This window comes from Podarcis tiliguerta (genome assembly GCF_965153285.1).
Source record: "Podarcis tiliguerta genome assembly, chromosome: 9".
Classification (NCBI taxonomy): domain Eukaryota; kingdom Metazoa; phylum Chordata; class Lepidosauria; order Squamata; family Lacertidae; genus Podarcis; species Podarcis tiliguerta.
Genome location: NC_139542.1, coordinates 35,971,395 through 35,991,719, shown reverse-complemented (window position 1 = coordinate 35,991,719; position 20,325 = coordinate 35,971,395). Strand labels below are relative to the sequence as shown.

The following is a 20,325-nucleotide window of genomic DNA, read 5'->3' as shown; positions in this document are numbered from 1 at the left end:
GATGGCTTTATGAGAGAATTAGACAGATCCACAGAGAGGGCTACTCATGACAACTAGTCATGATGGCTATGCTATGCCTTCAAGGTTGGAGGCAGTAAAAATTCTGAATACCAGTTGCTCAGAACTGCAGGAGGGGAGGGTGCTCTTATGGTCAGATCCTGCTTGCAGGTTTCCCAGGGGCATCTTGGTTGGCCATTGTGAGAGCAGGATGCTGGACTAGTTAAGCCATTGGTTGGATCCAGTAGGCTCTTCTTGTGTTCGTTAAGGACTACCTGAATATTTTATACTAAATTAGAAAAACAAGCCCTTTGACAGAAACAAAAACCCATTTTGAAAATTCCTGGACCAGAGTGTTTGTTTCTGATTTGTGCAAAAACCAAAAGAAATTCATACAACTTGATGCTCGGCATCCGCCTGTCTTGGGAAACAATGGAAGAGTGTGCCTTTGGGGGTGAAGTCAAGTCATTGGAGAGTTACAGCGCCTGATGGCTGTAGAGATCAATAAGGAAGAGAATGTTTTGTTGCAGCTGGGGCAGATGAAAGCATCCAGTTGTGCTGCTGCAGAGACACCATGGTGTTTCTTCTTTCTGTGCTCTTCCCAGTGGTCATTCCTGCTGTGGTCACTGCTATGGATACACAACCTCACTGGTTGTCTCCAGACACTCCAGTCGTTTGCAAGGGATTTCCACACAGCAGGGTTGATGCTGCCAGCCTTCATGTCTCATTTGTAGACATCTTTCTAGTGAAGAGTTGGTCTTCTAACAGGCCTGGTGCCTGAAGCCAGCTCCCCATAGAGCCAGTGTGGTGTAGTGGTTAAGAGCGGTAGTCACGTAATCTGGGTAACCGGGTTCGCGTCTCTGCTCCTCCACATGCAGCTGCTGGGTGACCTTGGGCCAGTCACAGTCTCTCAGCCCCACTCACCTCACAGAGTGTTTGTTGTGGGGGAGGAAGGGAAAAGAGAATGTTAGCCGCTTTGAGACTCCTTAAAGGGAGTGAAAGGCGGGATATCAAATCCAAACTCTTCTTCTTCTTCTTCTTGTGCTTAGATGTATGGCTGGCAAAGTGATTTAAACTCTAATCTCCCTATGGCAACACCAGTTCACCACAGGGTATTTGTTTAGTAGACTGGAATGTAATGTACATACTAATACAGTATTTCCGAACGAACACATGGATCTTCTTTCACAGTTGTAAGACCTTGTTCCAAATATACATCCCCATGAAGAACATACACACACACACACACACACACACACACACACACACCCTTTCGGTTAAATTATTTTCTTGTCTTTTTCCTCCCTTTCCCTATGAAGGATTGTCTCTGAATGTTCAATTTTTTAAAAGTGTGTTTATCTCTTTGTTAGTTTATGCTCATGTTGAAAAAGAAATATAACCTACTTACCTGCCTGGATTGTGGAGTCCATGGGCAAAAATTTCAGGAGGCTGATTGGTGCTGTTAAAGTGTGGGTTGCTCCGTGGTATGGAATAAGGCACATGGCAGAAATCAGTATCTACATCCAGGCGTAACACAGAACCTGTAAAATCACTGAGAAAGTTGGAGGATAACACAATTGATTTTTAAAAGGATTTTTACTGGGCAGCATTCATTTAAATTGTAGTGCGATAAACACAGGAAATTACCCAACAAAAGAGTAATCTCTGTGGGTTTAATGCAGCATACTGTACATAGCTCTAGATTGCCTCCACTTGTTAAGTCTCAGTTTGGCCTCTTCAGGAGACAGAAATGACATGCTGCATGCACCTATGATTTTCACTGGACACATTTGCTCAAATGAGTTCCTCCATTTTGGAGGACTGGTACTTGTGTTTAGCTATATCGAGTGGGGAGCAGTATAAACAGAGCAGTATGGATAAAATATATTTTCCTCCATTAAGCATTAATGCTTCTATGGTGGTCTGCATCTTGTTATTCTAATTCATTCACTGATCAGCACATGAATTGTATAAATATAGTGAGTGAGGGGTATTGGCACATGTTTTCAATGATGAAGATTATATTACTGATCTGTATTGGACATCTAAATGGTAGAATTATTTTAGAGGGTGTGGTGCTGAAAAAGAAACAATAAATAAGAAAGATTTTATCCACTGGTAATTATTATACCTCAAACCATCCATTTCCTCCATATCATCTATAGTGATCATCCCATCACCAAGGAATGTGTATAAAAACCCATCAGGGCCAAAAAGCAGCTGTCCTCCAAGGTGTTTTCTGTGTAGCTCTGCAACTTCTAGAAAACCTCTTGCTGTTCTCGTATCAACCTGATGCGGATTTTTCCTGTAGCACAGAAAAAGGATTGCGGAATTAATCTCAATAATATATTTCCATTAAATTTATGTTTAAAATGTTTCTTCTCTGCCCCAGAACCATCCTTGCATTAGTTCAGAATGGCAGGGACATATGGTTTTTGAAGTAAAGCTTTGTCCTAGGTCCTTTTAAACATGGGTGAGGCATGATAGCTTCCACTCAATTGGCCTGGGGGCCAATGATTCCTTAGTGGACTGTGACTGGCCATCAAACAGTGTGTGGGGTTTTCTTTTTGGATTGTTTTGTTCCTTTGCTTGCCATGTGGCAAAGGTTTTGCATCCTGAATGTATCTCAGGTTTTTGTTGCTGATATTAAGAGGCAACCAGTGTGGTATAATAGAGAAGGGTTAGGGAACCTGTGGCACCCCAGATATTGGATGTTATTGCTGAACGCTAGTAACACTGCCTGTGCCTGATGTGAGTTGGAGTCCAACAACATATGAACAGCCACGGGTTCCTCCTCCCTGAGTTAGTCTTAGACTAGGGCTGGGGTGACTCAGTCATAAGATGACCATGGACCAGACACTATTCTCTTAATAGGGTTGCTGTGAGGATAAATTTGGGGAAAATGTGTATGCCACCCCAAGGTCCTTGGAAAAAGGGTGGGACATATGGAAATAAATAAACAAATGCTATTCAGCACAGTTGTAGGTGGTGAGGACATAGATTGATAGTGGATTTTAAGGATCGTTAGAGAGAGGTACAGCTGAACCACTCTCCAAAGGGATCTCATTAAAGAGCATTCTGAGGCATACCAGTAACTAGTCAGTCACATGTAGTATGGCTGCCAACTCAGTTTGAGGCTAACATTCCTCATTCCTTCATGTCCAGGAAAAAAGGAAGTGGGTATGGTCAGTTTAAGCCATATTAAGACTTGAGAAACCACCATCAAGATGAATTTTGTTGCTCAAATGCCACTAATAAGCTAGAGTAGTAGGTTAGCATAGCATTGTCCTGCATGGAGTCAGACGTTGTTGCAGATTCCTCAGTCAATAGTCAACCTTCTTAATTCCAAAAATAGTGATGTGTCAGATCTTTCCAAAAGACTAGAATTTTGTATCAAAGACAAAAAATATGCATTACTAACTGTTTTGTTTTTTTTAAAATTATTTGGGATATACATTTGAATAAAGATTGGTTCGGCTGATTATATTTCTATGCCGCTTTTCATTCAGGTAAATATCCCATGGTGGCTTACAAACAATTAATAACAATAACATGATAGAACATAATACAGCACTAATCATTATAGAATAAAGAGGATTTATTGAAGAGAGCAAGGCACTGCACTTTGCTGCTTGCCTGAGTAGCGTTTGATTGAAATCTGTCACGGATGTTTACTGACAGTATCTAGATGGATCTTATGTAAATGAGGGGCAACCTGTTTAAAAGCAAGGCATGCAAAAGCAGAAAAACTGGGCTTGGGGACTGACAGATTCCCAGCATATGACACAACTAAGCTGAAGTACACTGTATATGGGGACTTGCTGCTGAAGCTGTTTACAAAATTCGTACCTGGACACGGTGTATTCTACAACCCTAAGAATATGGTCATGTGGCCCAATGGCCCATCGTTCTTGGTTGGTGGTATAGGACACATACAGCTTTCCATTTTTTTTGTAATTGGGATGGAATGCAAGGCTTAAGAGCCCTCTTTCATCTCCACCCTGCAGTCAAATGGGGAAAAAAGCAAAACAAAGAATTGTGAAGTTAATTATGTTCTTTATTGTGTTGAAGAGGGACCCCCCCCCTTAAAAAAAGTTTCTTTCTTTCTTGTGAGTAATCTTTGCCTGCCTCCTTTCTTCTTTTCTTTCTTCCTTTTCTAACTATGGCACAAAAAAGGATTATAAAACATTTCATCCGGTTTGGGGAATTGGGGGGGGGGCAGCGGTTGTTGCTCCTTGAGAGTCGGAAGAGAACAATTGTTTTGTGTAGCTATTGGTATACAAGCCTCCTCACTCCTTTTCTATGGAGAGATCTTTGGGAAGCCATGAAGACAAGTTTAAGTGCTGCAGAGAATTCTTTCCTGGATTACTAGGTTGCTTGTTATAAGCAGAAGGCAAATTAGGAAAAAGGTCTATAATCAGCAGTCACTTCAAATCCAAGTATCCAAGCCCTGAAACACAGTGCCAACTCCCACTGTCTTGGCAATATGTTTAGAAAACAGTTAAATTGCTTGTGTAATATGTAAACCTTTGTTTTACCCTGGAGGCAACTACATCACTTGTCACAACGATGGTGGTCTGTTCATCATTGCTAGCATACTGTAGGTAATAAGCAGCCTCCATTCTCACTGCATGAAAGCATCATTCTGTACGGGGGTCCATAGCGCAAAGGATTTTATTATTTCAAAAAACAAAAATAAAAAATGCCCAAACATCTTTCTTTCATTATTTATGTATGCCACACAGATTAGTACTGTTATATGTTTAGCATCAGTTTCATGTACTGTGACAATACAAATGCCAGCAACAAAATGCAGCAAAACACACACACACACACACACAAAAAAAACCCCAACCCCAAAAAGGGAGGGGTGGGAGGGAAATCTTTCAGAGCTCTGAAGTGCAGAATGCAAAAGAGCACCCTCCAAGCATACTAGCATAAATGTATTTTTCTACAGAAAATATCTAATTAATAAGTATTGATACAAACAGAGATTCAAAAATACACAGAATGGGGTATGATCAGAAAAGAATTTCCTGAACATAATGAATATTTCACACATAAGTTAAATATGCTATTGTTTATGAGGTGCTTCTTAGGCCGTCTCACTCTAGTTATTCCTGCAGCATGATATACTTAAGGCTGCAATCCTATACTCTCTTACCAAGGAGTAAGTTCCATTGAAGTCAATGGGGTTTACGTCTGAGTAGGCGTGCACCATAATGATTGTTATCGGTGAGCTTATTCTTTCCTTTAGTGATCTTGATATATTGTCATTCATTTTCTTCTTCTTCTTTGCTACTTGTACTTAAAGAATAATTTTGAAATGCAGTTCCTTAAAATGACAAATCATCCATGATAAAATATGATAGAATGTACTTCTGTATGTGGAGACTGTGCTTGTATATCATTTATATTATCATTTATAATAGGACATGAAGACTTTGTATATGAATATTTTTACACTATTCTGTTTCAGGGTGCTTTTTCTTGTTTGTACAATGGGCCAGAATACAAGCTTTCATTTTGGCAAACAAAATTGTACAATCTGCATAACTTGAAATTCGTTTTTATGCCCTTTAAAATAAATACAGGTTAACTTATAGATTGTAGGTTGTGAAATTCTATAATGATTTCAAGAAGAAAAGCTACAGCATGAAAACATAATTTTCATTAATGGCACAATTACATCAGTTCTTTACTCTTGAATTGGAGCTAGACTCTTGCCTCAACTAGACCCATTTAAATCAATTGGCTGAAACATGCCTTATCCTGTGTCAGATTGTGACCTCTGAGGTGAAATTCTGTTATTATTGCTGACTTAGCAATATCAGTACATTTCAGAGTTTCTGCAACTTTGGGTTGGATCCAGACTTGGCTATGCATAGAATATCCCCACTGAAATCAATGGGGCTAAAGCTTATAAAGACATAACTTAAATCCCACTGATATCAATGGGTCTACTTTAGGCATAACCAACTCCAATCTGTTATATGCAACTGGGTGCAAAAATGGACTTAAATGCAAAGTTAATGCAAAGTTAAGCTCCTTCAACTCCCATTGAAATCAAAGACATGGGTCAAGATCAAGAAAACCCATTAGGAACATGCAGGACCTCCTTGCAAGTACCAGTGGGCCATGGAACCCCTTGTTTCCCCCATTATTTCCCCCTCTTTATGTTAAATTAGAGGCCACCATCAGAGACCATTGTTGGACTTCCACTGGGTTTTGGTTGCTGGTTTTTGTTTTTTTTTTAGTAACGTGGAGCGCTGCTTTCAGAAAGTCCCCACTGCATTCCCAGTATGGTTCTTTGGATCCCAGCAACAGTTAATTACATTGCACTTTCAATGGCCTCATAAGTGCTCATTCAATTAGCAGCATCTAGGATGAAAGGTTTGGTAAACCATCCATCCTCTTTCTAAGTTCATAAACAAAAACAATCCGCAGCTGCTGCCAAGTTGCCATGATATGTTGCTTTCAGTATCCTTACGCAAAGTATAATGGAACACCAGTTATCTGAACTGTGATTATCCTGAACCTAATATCTGAGGTCACTGCCGTGTATTCCATTTGAACTCATATTTGCACATTATGTTTATACAATACATGCATTTCATTCATTCCTTGTGATCTCCAGCCCTGCCAATTTCCCCAAATGGCGTCATGAAGAGCTGCTATAGTCTGAAGATCTAATTTGCATTAAAGTGCATTGATGCCCAGTTTTAGCAACATTGGTTTAATGATGTTATAGCAACATGGGATAATGATGGCTATTTAATAAGCTAGCCACTACTGACCATCTAAGAACCTTTTGACTTTAGCTTTTCATAACACTACTGTTTGAAAAAATAGGGGGAAAAAATACTGCCAATTCCCAGGTGAATGTTTATATCTTAAACTTTTCTATAGTGAAAATAGCCACCTGTTATGCAGTCTGCGTGTTCTCAACAGCCAATGCATAATTCAAATAGCTATGTTGAGAATATTTAAGCTGCAATTGCTTCATCATGTTCCCAACTCAAAATTCAACCTATATTTGCTATGCAACAGATAAGCATCTGTTCTATGGATGTGATCTTTTGGGCCAACATCAAACATGCTTCTTCACAACAAATTCAAGAGGAATTGGTTGTTGACACTCTGTAGCAAAGTTGCTTTTCAAGTGGTTGTGATCAAGTGGAAGAAGCTCAGTGTGCTGAGATTCACCCAGGGAGCCACTGTTTACATAACCAAGTGAGATCATCCGGAGGAGCAGTGATAGTTATCCCCCATGTTAAAGATGCCAAATGAACTTAACCAAGAATCGACCACTTAGTGTCGCCAGTCCCATGCTATGAGACACACTTCCAGCAGAGATTCAGCAGGCAACATCCCTTTTGGCATTCAAGTGAACCTTGAAGATAGGCTTATGTAGCTGTTTGAAATTTTCTTGAGTAGCTAGTCATTTTAAGAATTGTTTTGTACTGCTTTTAATTTTTATTTAATGCTTTTAAATTGATGTACACTGCCCTGATATTTTATGAGATGGCAGTATATAAACACTCTTATATAAAATGAATGCATGAATGAAGCTGGAAGTCACTATGGCCCATAAAAAGCTGCCATGTCTTTTGGCACACATTGCTGCAGCATGAAAAATGCAGGTTGAGTTGCAAGTCTGGGATAAGAGCAACCTGGATGGATGCACAATGTACTTTTGTGGATAATGCCTCGTGGGATGCTACTCCAGAGGGTTCATTGTCCTAATTTGGGGAGAGCGTTTTAGGGGCAAAGGGAGCTGCTGTTAGAAATGGGCGGGGAGAGAACTGAAAAATCTCTGGCGCATGTTTGGAAATAGCAGGCAGAACTTTGCATCATGCCCATTGTAAAGCCATCATATGGTCATTTTTACCACTTATATGGATCCACTCCGCCCATATTTTCAATAAACCTATTTGTGGCAACCTCAACCCTGCCGTGTGGGGTCATCACCCTTGCAGATGAGACAGACAGACAGGAGACAGCCTGGAGACAGACAGACAGGTTGTATATCCACAGTAGTGAGCAGAAGAGAAACAACCACAGAGAGAAGAAACACCCTGGTGCATCTGCAGCAGCGCAACCAAATACCTTCACCTGCCTTCATCTACTCCACACTACATCTGCCTGCAACACCTGTAAAATTTCCTGCAGCAGAAGTGTCATATCATGTTTTGTACAACCCAAAGTGTTTTTTCTGGGTACCACCGGTCCTAGCGTCAGGCTGTTCTATATATTTCTATGATCCAAGAGCAGGAAAACATGCCACAATGATTGCTCTCTTTTTGTTACACACCCTCATATTTTGATGCAGGCAGGCAGGCAGGCAGGCAGACAGTCAGGAAGGAGATACTGAAATGGTTGGGGGATTTTACCAACCAAATATTACTAATGATGAGAATGCTTGGCTGGAGTAAAAAATACGTGGTTTCTGACTCCTTGTTTCCATAAAGATTATTTTATGGTCTGTAGCTAATATAGTGGTCATGCAGCTAAAGGCATTATCTTCGCATCATTAGAATGAAACATAACACTGGAAATCCCTGACTTCATTGCTTGAGGTTTCATTGGTATCTGAGATTTTATATTTCCCATTGTAAATCTAAATAAGAACTTGTGCTGACCTTTATTAGAGCAAACATTAAACATTAAACAATTTAGTAAGATTACTACTATGAAAGGGAACTTTTTAAAATGTGTTTTGGACCACCAAGAAACAACCATAAATTTAAGGAAATATGAGGTTACGACCATGTGACTTCCCTTGCCGAGTTATGTAACAGATTGTTGTGACTTAAAGGTCATACTTTTTTTTTTAAGACACATTTTAAAGAGATTTATAAAATTTCTATTTATACAATGTTCATATCAACAATTTAAAAGGTATAAGTTACTAGAATAACATATAAAGTTCAATTCCTATGACCCCCTTTACAAAAGACAGAATACTGGGCCAATAGTAAATTATATAATCTAGAGCTCTATTAAACACATATCTTTTAATGGACAGGCAAATGGTTCATAATGATCAAATTTTAGTTAATGCTGAGGAAATGCCAGTCTGCTTATATGCTAATTTTAAAAACTGAGAATTGATATCTTTACTTCATTTACACCCTACCCTAAATGTAAAATTGAGAGTGGGGAAAAATAGAATAATAACTGAAATTAGTTGCACCAGTCCAGCAAAAGCAATATCCATGGTTTGCCCTTCTGTATATCTACTTCTTACACATGCAGCTATGAAGAAAGGACTGGGAAGTACAACTAGGGCAGAACCACATAGGCTGGATCCATGGGGGGTGGGCAGGGGCTTGGGCAAGCTGTCAGAACTCCAACTTGCTGCCTCCCAAGTTGTAAGTCAGTAAGAAAACAACAACCCACCAATCCTCACCCCCTAAATGTCAAGAGACTTCATTCATCTCCAACAGAACATCTTGTTTGTCCCTTGGCTTAGATCACATCCTGCTTTCCATGACAAATCATTTAACTGTATATCAAAATTGAGTTACATGAAAGCTAATGGCAAGAATAACAGAGCTAGTGATATCAACTGTATGTTTTGTATAAACAATCTTCACAACAAAGATAAGAGGGACAGAATTTTTAAGGCTGCTTCTTCCCTTTATAACAATTTACAATCTAGGAATGAATGAGAGCAAGGGAGAGCGAGCATTAATAAAAGTCAGTCATCATTATGATGTCACTCTCCTAATTTCCCCTGAAATAAACTAGCAGGTACAAATAATATTTACAATAAGTGACATCATCAATGTATCTTTCCATTGCTCAGACCTTGTGTTATATATAGCAGTGTTTCCTGTTTGTTGTAAAGAACACCTTCTGGGTGGAATGGATTCCATTAACAAAAATCTGTCTTATGTTAAGCCATCTTTGTTAAAACATACGTACACACACCAGACCAGGAATGATACAGATACAATGTAGCAATTTATAAAAACTTAATCATGTGTTACAAATTAAGGACTCCATCCTGTGTTAAAGTAATCCATAGCTACATAAAGAAAACAGAGTCCAGATAATATGAATAAAGCTCATTTCCTAGGAAATTCATCATATCTAAACAAAAAAATTCCCATACACAATGCTTGATCACAATTATGGGCCTAACTACAAAATACTGATGTAACCAAGCTTATCGGAGGTATGCTGTGGCGTACAATTTTTTAAATTATTTTTTAGAATCTGATAGAGAATAAGTCATGATTGTACATTTTGACTCAAGAAAACCACCATTTCATAGTTCAAATCAGGGAAATAAAATACAGTAAATGGACAAAAGTACAAAGATTCACAAAATGTTTAGGGATATGCGTACCCCTGCGAACCCCCAGAAAAAAAGCACTAAATAATGCCAAGGAGAAAAAGTGCATTGCCTTCCAATGCACTACCCAAGAGACAAGAGTCACAAGAGCCAGTGTGTACCCGGGCTATCTGTATCTGGGAGAAGATATGGCACTTGGAGACAGTCACCACATCACCCTAAATAAATGTTGACTTAGTATGATCTGCTCTCCCCAACTGAGCAGAACATTTGTCAGACCTGGTGAGGATTAGACCACAGAGGAGGTCAGAGGAGGTGGGTGTGGCAGTAGTTTGGAGTGGACAGTGAGAGCAGAAGACCAATAAGCTGGGACAAACATCAAAGGTATGGTGGCCAGAGATGGGTCCTTCAGGACACTGGACAGATCCATTTTTCAAGTCAAAGATGGCCAGTTCCCATTCAGATATTTTGGCTATTACAGAGGGCTCGTGTGGGGAAGTGGTTATATTGCCTGACTTAGCTTGGGAAGACCCTGGTTCAAATCTCTGCTTGTTCCCAGTGTTTACAATGCTTGAGGCCAGTTAGCATCACTTAGCTTAACCTAGGCTTGTTGTGAGGATAAATTTGGGGGGCAGGAATCATGTCCTATACTGGAAGCCCTCTTGGAAGTGGGCAGGATTAACAAGAACAGCAATTTTGCTTGACCACAAGGCAGACATGTTACAAAGTACTAAACTTGAAAAATAACTTAAGGGGAAAGGAAGAGGAATAACAGTTTCTATAAATACAAACAACAATAGCTACTTTTTAAAATAGTAGGTAATATATATATAAACAACTAATTTAATTGTAACCAGGGGACCATGTCTGAAACTGCCTAAGCATTCATTAAAAAGCAATATAATAACTTCCTCTGTTTATAACTGCAGAAATACTCCTTCACATTTCACATGTTCTTAAAACTGATAAACCAAGGCGGGAAGGGGGGGGGGGACTGAACTGGCTCCAAAGAACGATGAGTGGAAAGAAAATTAGTGCAGTTCCACAAATATATGACAAAAGGTTTACACAGTGCTCTAATTGGCAGGTTTTATAATAGTACTCACATTTCCACTGGTGCAAGAGATTACACAAGCATAATAATATCCTTTGAGATTCATTTAATTTGTTTCACACAGTGGGAAGCACTGCATCTATGAGTGGAACATACTTTCCACATGCAGAAGGGCACCTTTAGATGTAACAGCACATGCAGAATATAGAAAAATCGAATGTATGCCATAATGATTGAAGCAAATGATTTATTTATGTTATTTATTAAATTTCCATACTGCCATTCATTCGAGGGTCACAGGGCAGTCTACAATATAAGAACACAAAAATACATAACACAGTAACAAACAAAAGCAATAACGCCTCCCATATATTGTTTAATGTTTTTATTTATTATATTAAACCATTCCATTGGCCAGAAAAACCAAAGGTTTTCTTCAGTCCCTTATGATTTATCTACATGCTGCCCTGATCTTCATTATGTATATGTATGTGTATATCGGCATAATGAATGGTTATATGGCTGAAATCTGATAACAGTTGGGAAGTCTTCACTAGGGAATGAGGGAGAAATCCACTCCAGTAAACTCAAGCATGGATTCCTTGCCTTGTGAGGCTTGGTCTCCTTCAAACAAGCACCAGTGTTTTTCACTGTTGTTTTTTTCTTAAAGAGGTCAGTGAACTTTATAACATCATTAATTAAATAAGGTCAGTTGTAACATTTGTTTCATTTCATGTTAACTTCTCTGGGCGTCTGTCGCATTGGCACTTTGGCAAATCCAATAAATGAAATAATAAAAGAACAGTGTTGTTTAGAAGTCTGATGCCTGAAGCAAACTGTATGACCACTCAAAACTATTACATACTCAGAATAAGAGAAACTTACATAAAAATTAACCAAATGTTCATCTGTGTTGATGGACTGCATCCAGCCATAGTGAAGATTTCTTGAGGTTTTCAGTATTGCTGCTACTACTGCTATTATTACTATTGATACTGCTATTATTTGGCTTAGCCCTATGGTTGATTAGAACCTGAGTTTCCCACGGTCAAAGTTAGCACTGTAGCTAAGCATACCACACTAGTTCTCACTTTGTTGTTGTTTAGTTGTTTAGTTGTGTCCGACTCTTCGTGACCCCATGGACCAGAGCACACCAGGCACTCCTGTCTTCCACTGCCTCCCGCAGTTTGGTCAAACTCATGTTGGTAGCTTAACCTTACAACCTTAATGTTATAAGATTCAGGACAGATAAAATGCTTCTTCATGCAGTGCATAGTCAGACTGTGGAACTTGCTGCCCAGGAGGCAGCGATGGCCATCAACTTGGATTGCTTTAAAAAAAAGGATTAGACAAATTCATGGAGGAAAGGGCTATCATTCACTAGACATGATGGTTATGTTCTACCTCCACAGCTACAGGCAATAATGCTTCTGAATACCAGTTGCTCATGTTCTGTTTGCTGGTTTCCCATTGGCATCTGGTTGGTCACCGTGAGAACGGGTTGCTTGGATAGATGGGCCATTGGCCTGATCCAGTAGGCTATTCTTATGCTCTTAACCCTAACTACATCCCACTGGTTGTGAATATGTACCTCATCTTGCTGTGTTCTAGCATGTAGAGTGGTACCTCGGGTTAAGAACTTAATTCCTTCTGGAGGTCCATTCTTAACCTGAAACTGTTCTTAACCCGAGGTACCACTTTAGCTAATGGGGCCTCACGCTGCCGCCGTGCCGCCGCCATGCGATTTCTGTTCTTATCCTGAAGCAAAGTTCTTAACCCGAGGTACTATTTCTGGGTTAGCAGAGTCTGTAACCTGAAGCGTATGTAACCCGAGGTACCACTGTATAATGTAAAATGACTGTGCTCTAGTCATTATACCAATTGTTAGTTATTTGACCCTTTCCCTTTTTTTTAAATCGTCAAGTATATAACTTTACTTTCAACATTGCAAGCTAGTTCAATGCAGTACAATATTGCTGATACATTTTACAATAGGTTTACAGCCTAATTATGAATTAAAATGGTTTTCCAGATACAATGTGTTCAGTCTTAATAATCTCATCCACCTTGCTGTAACACCTTTTTATTTTATTCACATTCCAGAAATTTTCATACTTGAGTGGGTATCTTTAAGCAGCCTCTGTTCTGATCATATAGATTTTAATTTCCTAACTTTCCCCTTTAGGCTATTTCTGGTTTCCGTGTTATTAAAAAAATGAAGTTTCCTGTGAAATTATTGGTTTATGTTATGATCCCCATGGGAGGATGCCAAGTTTAATTACATTATGGTCATTGCTACCAAGTGGCTGAACCACACATTTCCTGAATCGGACATGATTTTTGTCAAGAGCAATTTCTTTCCTTGAGTCTTCCAGAAGCAGCTTATGAGCAATATGTTTTTTTGCTGCACATATCCTCAGAAGGAAAACAATTTAGTGGATAAGACTAGTGGAAGAACATCGCCTCCCCCATATTAACAAGCAGCTTAGGGTTGATTTATACAAGTATTAGCTCACGACACACAGCCAATTCACAGCTGACCATGTACTGAAATAGTTTATGCCCCAAACTTGAATCTTTGCATCCAGGAATTGTCCATTTTAAATATTTTTTGCACCAACAAGCTTTACTCTTAAGCTTGATTGTTACGTTTACATTGTAGGTACCCTGCCCTGGAACCAATTGGTGAAGTGGGAGTTATAAATAGAATTAATAAATAATAGGCCAAAGTCCAATAACAGACATGGCCTCAGTTGGCTGAAAAGCACTCAAGAAGAGAGGCTGAAGAGGTAAGTGGCAGGTGTGGGGCAGCAAATACTTATTCAACGAACTTGGTAAAGTTCAGATACTGGGAAACACAAGCTGCCCAGCTTTGTTACACTCTTCAAGGAGTATTACTATTTAACAGAGACTTCACCAGTTTTAAACTGCTTCTCAGGCTGCTTACTGGAAATGTAAATTCTTTGAAGAAAGCAGTATGGAACCTGTTTTCAGAGTTGGTTGTGGAATTCAAAAACTATTTATCTGATGGGAACCAGAGCTTTGCTATATGCACAATAGATCCCAGTTGCTAATCAAATAATTCTTTCTCTTTTCTGTGAATAGCCATCCTTTTTTTGTTTTTGTTTTTACAAAGAGAACAATAAATGAATACATCAGAAGGAGGTTTCTAGGTTTCTTCATAGTTAATGAATAAATGAGAAATGCAATACATGGATAAATAAAATTTGAATTGTTGCAATATATGAAGTAGAATTTAGTTTATAAAGATAACTGTAAATGTTACTCCATTCAGGTGATATTACTGAATGTTTAGGCTCTGCATTGCAAATTCATTTATCTGTATTCCTGCGCATATTTCCAAACTATTCACATATGAAGGACGTTTTCTTTAAAAGAACTGATATTTACATATGGTTGTGCATGGTATACAGTGTAGTAGCTGAAAGGGGTATACAGTGAATCTGAAATACCAGGAGTCTTTTCTGTCATATGTACAGTATGGCCAAACTATAAAACTAACAAAATGTGGAAGAAAATACAGTTTGAACAAGTGTTATGGCCACAGTCTAGTGCCCATTCATTGAATGGGGCCACTCTAGTTGTGGAAAATGGAACACTTGGTGCTTTTATTGCTCCCTTAGCTGTTTGTGAAGAATAAATGCACTGGCCAACATTTTGACCAAATATGGGTGAATTAGCAAATGTGTGGGTTCCTAGAATGAAGATTGCAGCTGAAGCACTCATCCCCCAGTACTGCTGTAGCTCCAGACAAACCAATAGCTGTAATAAAGGTTTGCTCTTGGAGGAGAAAAACCATGAGCCCAGCTTCAGATATACTGCTAAGCCCAACAGTGGCGAAGCTCCAGGTTATGCGGCAATAACAGCACTGGGGGCGGACTGCAACCATGATCTTCACTCCATGAAGATCAAATAATTCCACATTTGCTTGCTTGTGCTAAGTCACAGTTTGGCTTAGTGTTATGCTGAATCTCTTTGCCACCATTTCTTTCTTCTTTTCTTGTTCTGACTCACTTAATGCCTTGGGATGATGAGCTGCTCTGATGTCAGAGTGGGCTTCTGATACTCTTGCAGGTAAGTCAGCAAGGCCTTCAAGGTTCTCTGTGACATCAAAGAGCCTTTTGCAGATCCAAGCTGTCATAGCCTTTGATTGCCACTCCTTTAGTTTTTCTGAAGTCACAGAGGACTCTGCAAGTCTTGGGCCAGACAGAAGCAATAGAAAAACCACCAATTATGAATTTGGAGGACCACGGACAACTTTGAGCTAAATTATTTGGGGAATTCATGAATGTACGTATGGTATGGGCTTTCAAATGATGCCATATTTCTGATAAGTCCAGTAGTTCTAGTCTATCCTTTAACTAGACTCAGAGAGAAAACTCTGACTTGGTGCTAATAAGTCAGGATGTAATGGTTATCTTTTTGCTCCGGGTCTATTTCATGCTTCTGATTAAATGCAGGAATTATATTTTTTTTGTGGGGCCTGTTGAACACTGGGACCAAATCCTGCACTCTTTATCCAAATGGAAAATATGGATTACCTTTGCTACACAAACCACGGAAAATCTTAAGTATTCACTATATATATAGAGAGAGAGAGAGAGAGAGAGGGAGGACTTATTCACCATGAAAAGAAGTTGCATGAGTGGACTGTTATGTAACAAAAGGTTAATGCTGCAAGCAGAAGTCTCTCTATCCCATTTTTCCAGACATTTGACCTGGTCCTTGAATATGTTTGTCTACTGGTCATAATTTTGTGCTGTTCCATAGTAAGTTTGTTAACAATCTTTTATTATTTTGTGTAATCTCTTGGGTGGCTTGTATTTGAAGTTTAAGGCTTGTTTACACACACTTTAAAGAGCTTAAGTTTATGAGAAAACAGATGCTAAAGAATGATTGTAGCAACACTAACCGTCTCTCCAAATGCATATTGCAGATAAAGTTTAGGGGCAAAAAAATGAACCATAGAAGCTAATCAAATTAGATTTCTCTGAATTTGAACAAATCTAAAAGATTTTTTCCTTACCAGTCCTTTAAAAGTGTCCAAGGTTTAGTCTGTGTGCCTACCGGTAAACACTATCTGAAACTGGACAGGGAAGTTCAGAAGATTATGGCTGTATCCTGAAAAATGCTTCACATGCACACACTGTTAAAAATCATATCTCACATTTCACATCCTAATTGCTAAAGGGAAACCATGTATATGCTACTACTACTACTACTACTACTACTACTACTATTATTATTATTCTAATATTTGGCAAAGAAGGAAGGAATACAGGAAGCCACCTCATACAGACTCAGACTATTGGTGCATTTAACTCAGCACCTATGCTGTCTGGGAAAAGCTCTCTGGGGTTTTAGAGAGGACTCAGCCCATTGTGGAGATGCCACAGGCTGAATGGATCTGGGAACTTTTACATGCATGGCATGTGCTCAACCAATGAGCATTTCAGAGAATTAAGTGCTGTCCTTTAACAACAAGGTCACTGGTTTTCCTTGTAGCAAGGAGTCTTTAATAATAGCACCTGTCACTGAACACATCACAGACCTAGAAGTACAATCTTCATCCTTAGAAAGAAATAATCTGGTCTTGTAGGCTGGCTTGAGTTGCAGTGATGTAAGCTGCAGTGCTCCAGCTGAAGCTCAAATATTATACTTGGGAAGCAGGATGGAAGTGGCTAGCTCCATCACACTTCTTAAAAAAGTATTTGGCTAATGTAACTGCTTTGCTTTGCTTTCCATTCCTCCAATGCAGCAAAAGGCCAAAGGATGCCACACAAGCTGAAGGAAGAGATCCTCCATTCTCTCTTCCACTGTTGAATAGAAAGTGTATGGCACTGTGTGCCATGAAGAGAACATAATAAGAGCCTTGTTGGATCAGGCCATCTAGTTCTCACGGTGGCCAACCAGATGTCTATGGGAAGTCCACAAACAGGACCTGAGGTTTAGCAGTGGTACATGGAAAACCAATGGTATAAAGCACCAAAGGTAGCTCATGTGCCAATTTTTTATTTTTATATATTTAAAGCACTTGCATCCAGCTTTCTTCCGCCATGGAAATTAAGACTGCAGACAGTTGGTCCCCAGATGGTCTTCCATCAAGGCATTACCCACACCCAGAAATATGTTGCTTTGACAAGACAGCTGCATCATGTGCCACCAAACAAAGCTTTGGGACAGATTCTAAAAGTCACCACATCCTGTGAGTGACTACCTCAGGGCAGTGGTTCGTAGCTTTTTCTGACTTAACTAAGGCTAGTCAATATGATCAAGTGGGTGAGGGAATGCCTTAAAACTGACCAGAAATGGGTTCCTCTGTTGGTGAACCATTCACCTAAAGATGCTCATCACTCAGAACCTCTAATTTTAATCACACCAGCCACCTAAATGTGACTTGTGAAATGGTAAAAGTTCTAGGTTCTGAAAGGGGAGTGCCCATACCACATGATCAGCTTTCAACATGGGACAACATTCATTAAGTCAGATTTCATAAATAGGAGGAATTCCTTCTATCTGGCAAGATGGTAGTACAAAGTATTTTGTTGACTGCACCTTATAGTACTGACATCCCTAAAGCACGTCATAGCTCTTTTCAGATATTCCCTCTGTGTAATTATAATTCCATGGTGGTGGGGCAGCACTCTGCCCCTGCATCCCTTTCCAGGCCCAGATCTTGCCTTCTTTTGAGGGGTGACATCTGGAAAAGGTTGGGAATACTGCATGATGAGCATTCTCAGCCAGGAGGAGACCATATCCTTTCTAGAGGATTTCTTCAATGAATGGTTTGGGAAGGGGGAAGAAAGGGATGTGAAAGGCACAATGGTGGAACAACCTCATTCTGACCCTCCAAGTGATTACAACTACATGGAACAAATGCCTGACATACCGTAATTCCTGCGTGACACACACTGGGGTATGATAGGCCATCTGGACCACCTTTAGTATGACCATGGTTTGGTCTTCATCCCTTTCCTAGGTTCTCCTCCACCTTTTTCCAGATTTGCCATGAAAACTGCACATATTTTGATATTATTGTTGACTTCAGTGCCCCTTGTATCTCTTGCACAATATATGTCAATGGAAGTATACTAGCTGTATCCTCGTTTTGTCAGGACTTGGGAATTGCTTAGAGCAATTGCTATTTGCTTCAGATGGTTGAAGCATAAAGCATACCATCACCATTGTGACTTTTGTGGGGCATAGCTGAAAACATGCCAGCTGAAAGCCCACCAAAGTGCACAACTTGTACATCAAGAAGAAACATTTCCCTATGATTACATCAAGTACAGAGGCCCATACAAGGAAAAGCAAACACATCTGTGCTTAGCACTATGATGGCTAGCACATTATAAATACCTAAGAAAGTAAATTCAGGGACCTGATCTTCCTAGATTAGATAAACCTCTGTGTTGTCATAACAGACCTCCCTGATGCTAAAACTATGAAATGTCTGAAGTAATTCGATCACTGAATGTTGGTGCTTCACTTGAAGAAGAAAAACACCCACAGAAGTACAGTGCTCTTTTTCTGAACTTATCTACTTTATATATTATTTTATAACCTTGTCACCTCATGTAGGCCAGCTCCTCATAAACATAACAAAAACTTGACAAGCAGCTCTGGATTAGGCCAAATGCATATCAAGTCCAGTATTCTGTCTCCTGCAGTGGCTCCCAGATACCTCTTGAGAAGCTAACATGCCCTTGCCTTTCTTCCTTTTATGTCAAGGTCTCCCCCTTTGCTTTCAGAACTGCTGCTTTTATCTCAGGAAGAGTCCTGGTTCTTGCTTCCTGTTGAGAACATCAGTACAATAAAGCAGAGTTATTCAACCCTGGGATACCTAAGCTTGGGATACTTCCATACTATGGTAACATAATCAAACCATGTGTCTCTCTTCAATTCACATCCTTGGCTGATGCTGGGGTTGTGGATGGGATGCCGGAGAAATGTTTCTCACAATACGATCCTTGTCAAAAGAGGGGAAGCCTGACTTGCCTTTTTGGGCAGGGATCCCACATTCATTGTTATGCCTAGTTCAGACCACAGGTTATGGAAATGAAGTCCATAATCTTGAACAGAATTCAAGCAGAAGTTCAGCAGAAATTTGTATCATAAGGATTCAACCTTTGTAAGAGGTCTGCTGCACAGATATATTTAGTTTTCTGATTGTCATTTGTTCTCTGTGTGCTGCATAACACTGACAGGCTTGGCACACTTAATCATATGTCAAAATATGGTTTGAATAACACATGCATAGAATGGAACATGACAAGATCCTCAAGGATGTGCTCTACAAGGAGCTGGCTTCAGGCACTAGGCCTGTTGGCAGATCAATTCTACGTTACAAAGTTGTCTGCAAACGTGACATGAAGGCTGGCAATATTAACCCCACCATATGGGAATCCCTTGCAAACAAGTGCAGTGCTTGGAGACAGACAGTCAGGCCGTGTATCCATAGCAGTGACCAGGGGAACAATGACCAGAGGAGCAATGACCACTGGGAGGAGCGCACAGAGAAGAAACTCCATGGTGCACCTATAGTTGCGAAACCAGATGCCTTCATCTACCCCAGCTGCAATAAAACATGTCTCACCCGTATCAGTCTCTACAGCCACAGCAGGCACTGTGACTCTCCAACAGTGTGACTTTATCCCCAAAGGTGCACTCTTCCACTGTCTAGCATTTGTGCAGCTTTCAGGATGGGGTAGAGTGATGGTGAAAATAGGACTGCAGGGCTGCACTTGTGAAGGCAACACAGCGATTTTGATAATACTTCAGTGTACCCATCACCCTGACCCCATCAAAGTAAGCTGCAACCTCCTAGTGTCAGGAAGGCACCTCTACCCCACAACAACATCTACTATTGGAAAGGAGGCAATGCTATGGTCACTTGCCATGTAAGTATGTTCCACTTTCAAGGTTACAGAACTGTGGCCCTTCTTGTGTG

General features: G+C 39.8%; 2 protein-coding genes across 6 annotated transcripts in view; one reads left to right on the top strand and one right to left on the bottom strand.

The window, feature by feature from the left end:
• The window catches only part of HHIP (hedgehog interacting protein), a 73,889-nt gene that overhangs the window by 21,531 nt on the left and 32,033 nt on the right, over positions 1–20,325 (bottom strand). For all 5 annotated transcript variants that reach the window (XM_083457306.1, XM_083457307.1, XM_083457308.1 and 2 more), the window contains exons 5-7: positions 3,847–3,998; positions 2,129–2,302; positions 1,406–1,549 (exon numbers count right to left, since the gene is read on the bottom strand). In XM_083457306.1, coding sequence (XP_083313432.1) covers positions 1,406–1,549; positions 2,129–2,302; positions 3,847–3,998 — 470 coding nt within the window. The remainder of the gene's footprint in view (positions 1–1,405; positions 1,550–2,128; positions 2,303–3,846; positions 3,999–20,325) is intronic.
• ANAPC10 (anaphase promoting complex subunit 10) overlaps positions 1–20,325 on the top strand; it is a 118,737-nt gene that overhangs the window by 78,484 nt on the left and 19,928 nt on the right. The window lies entirely within an intron of this gene.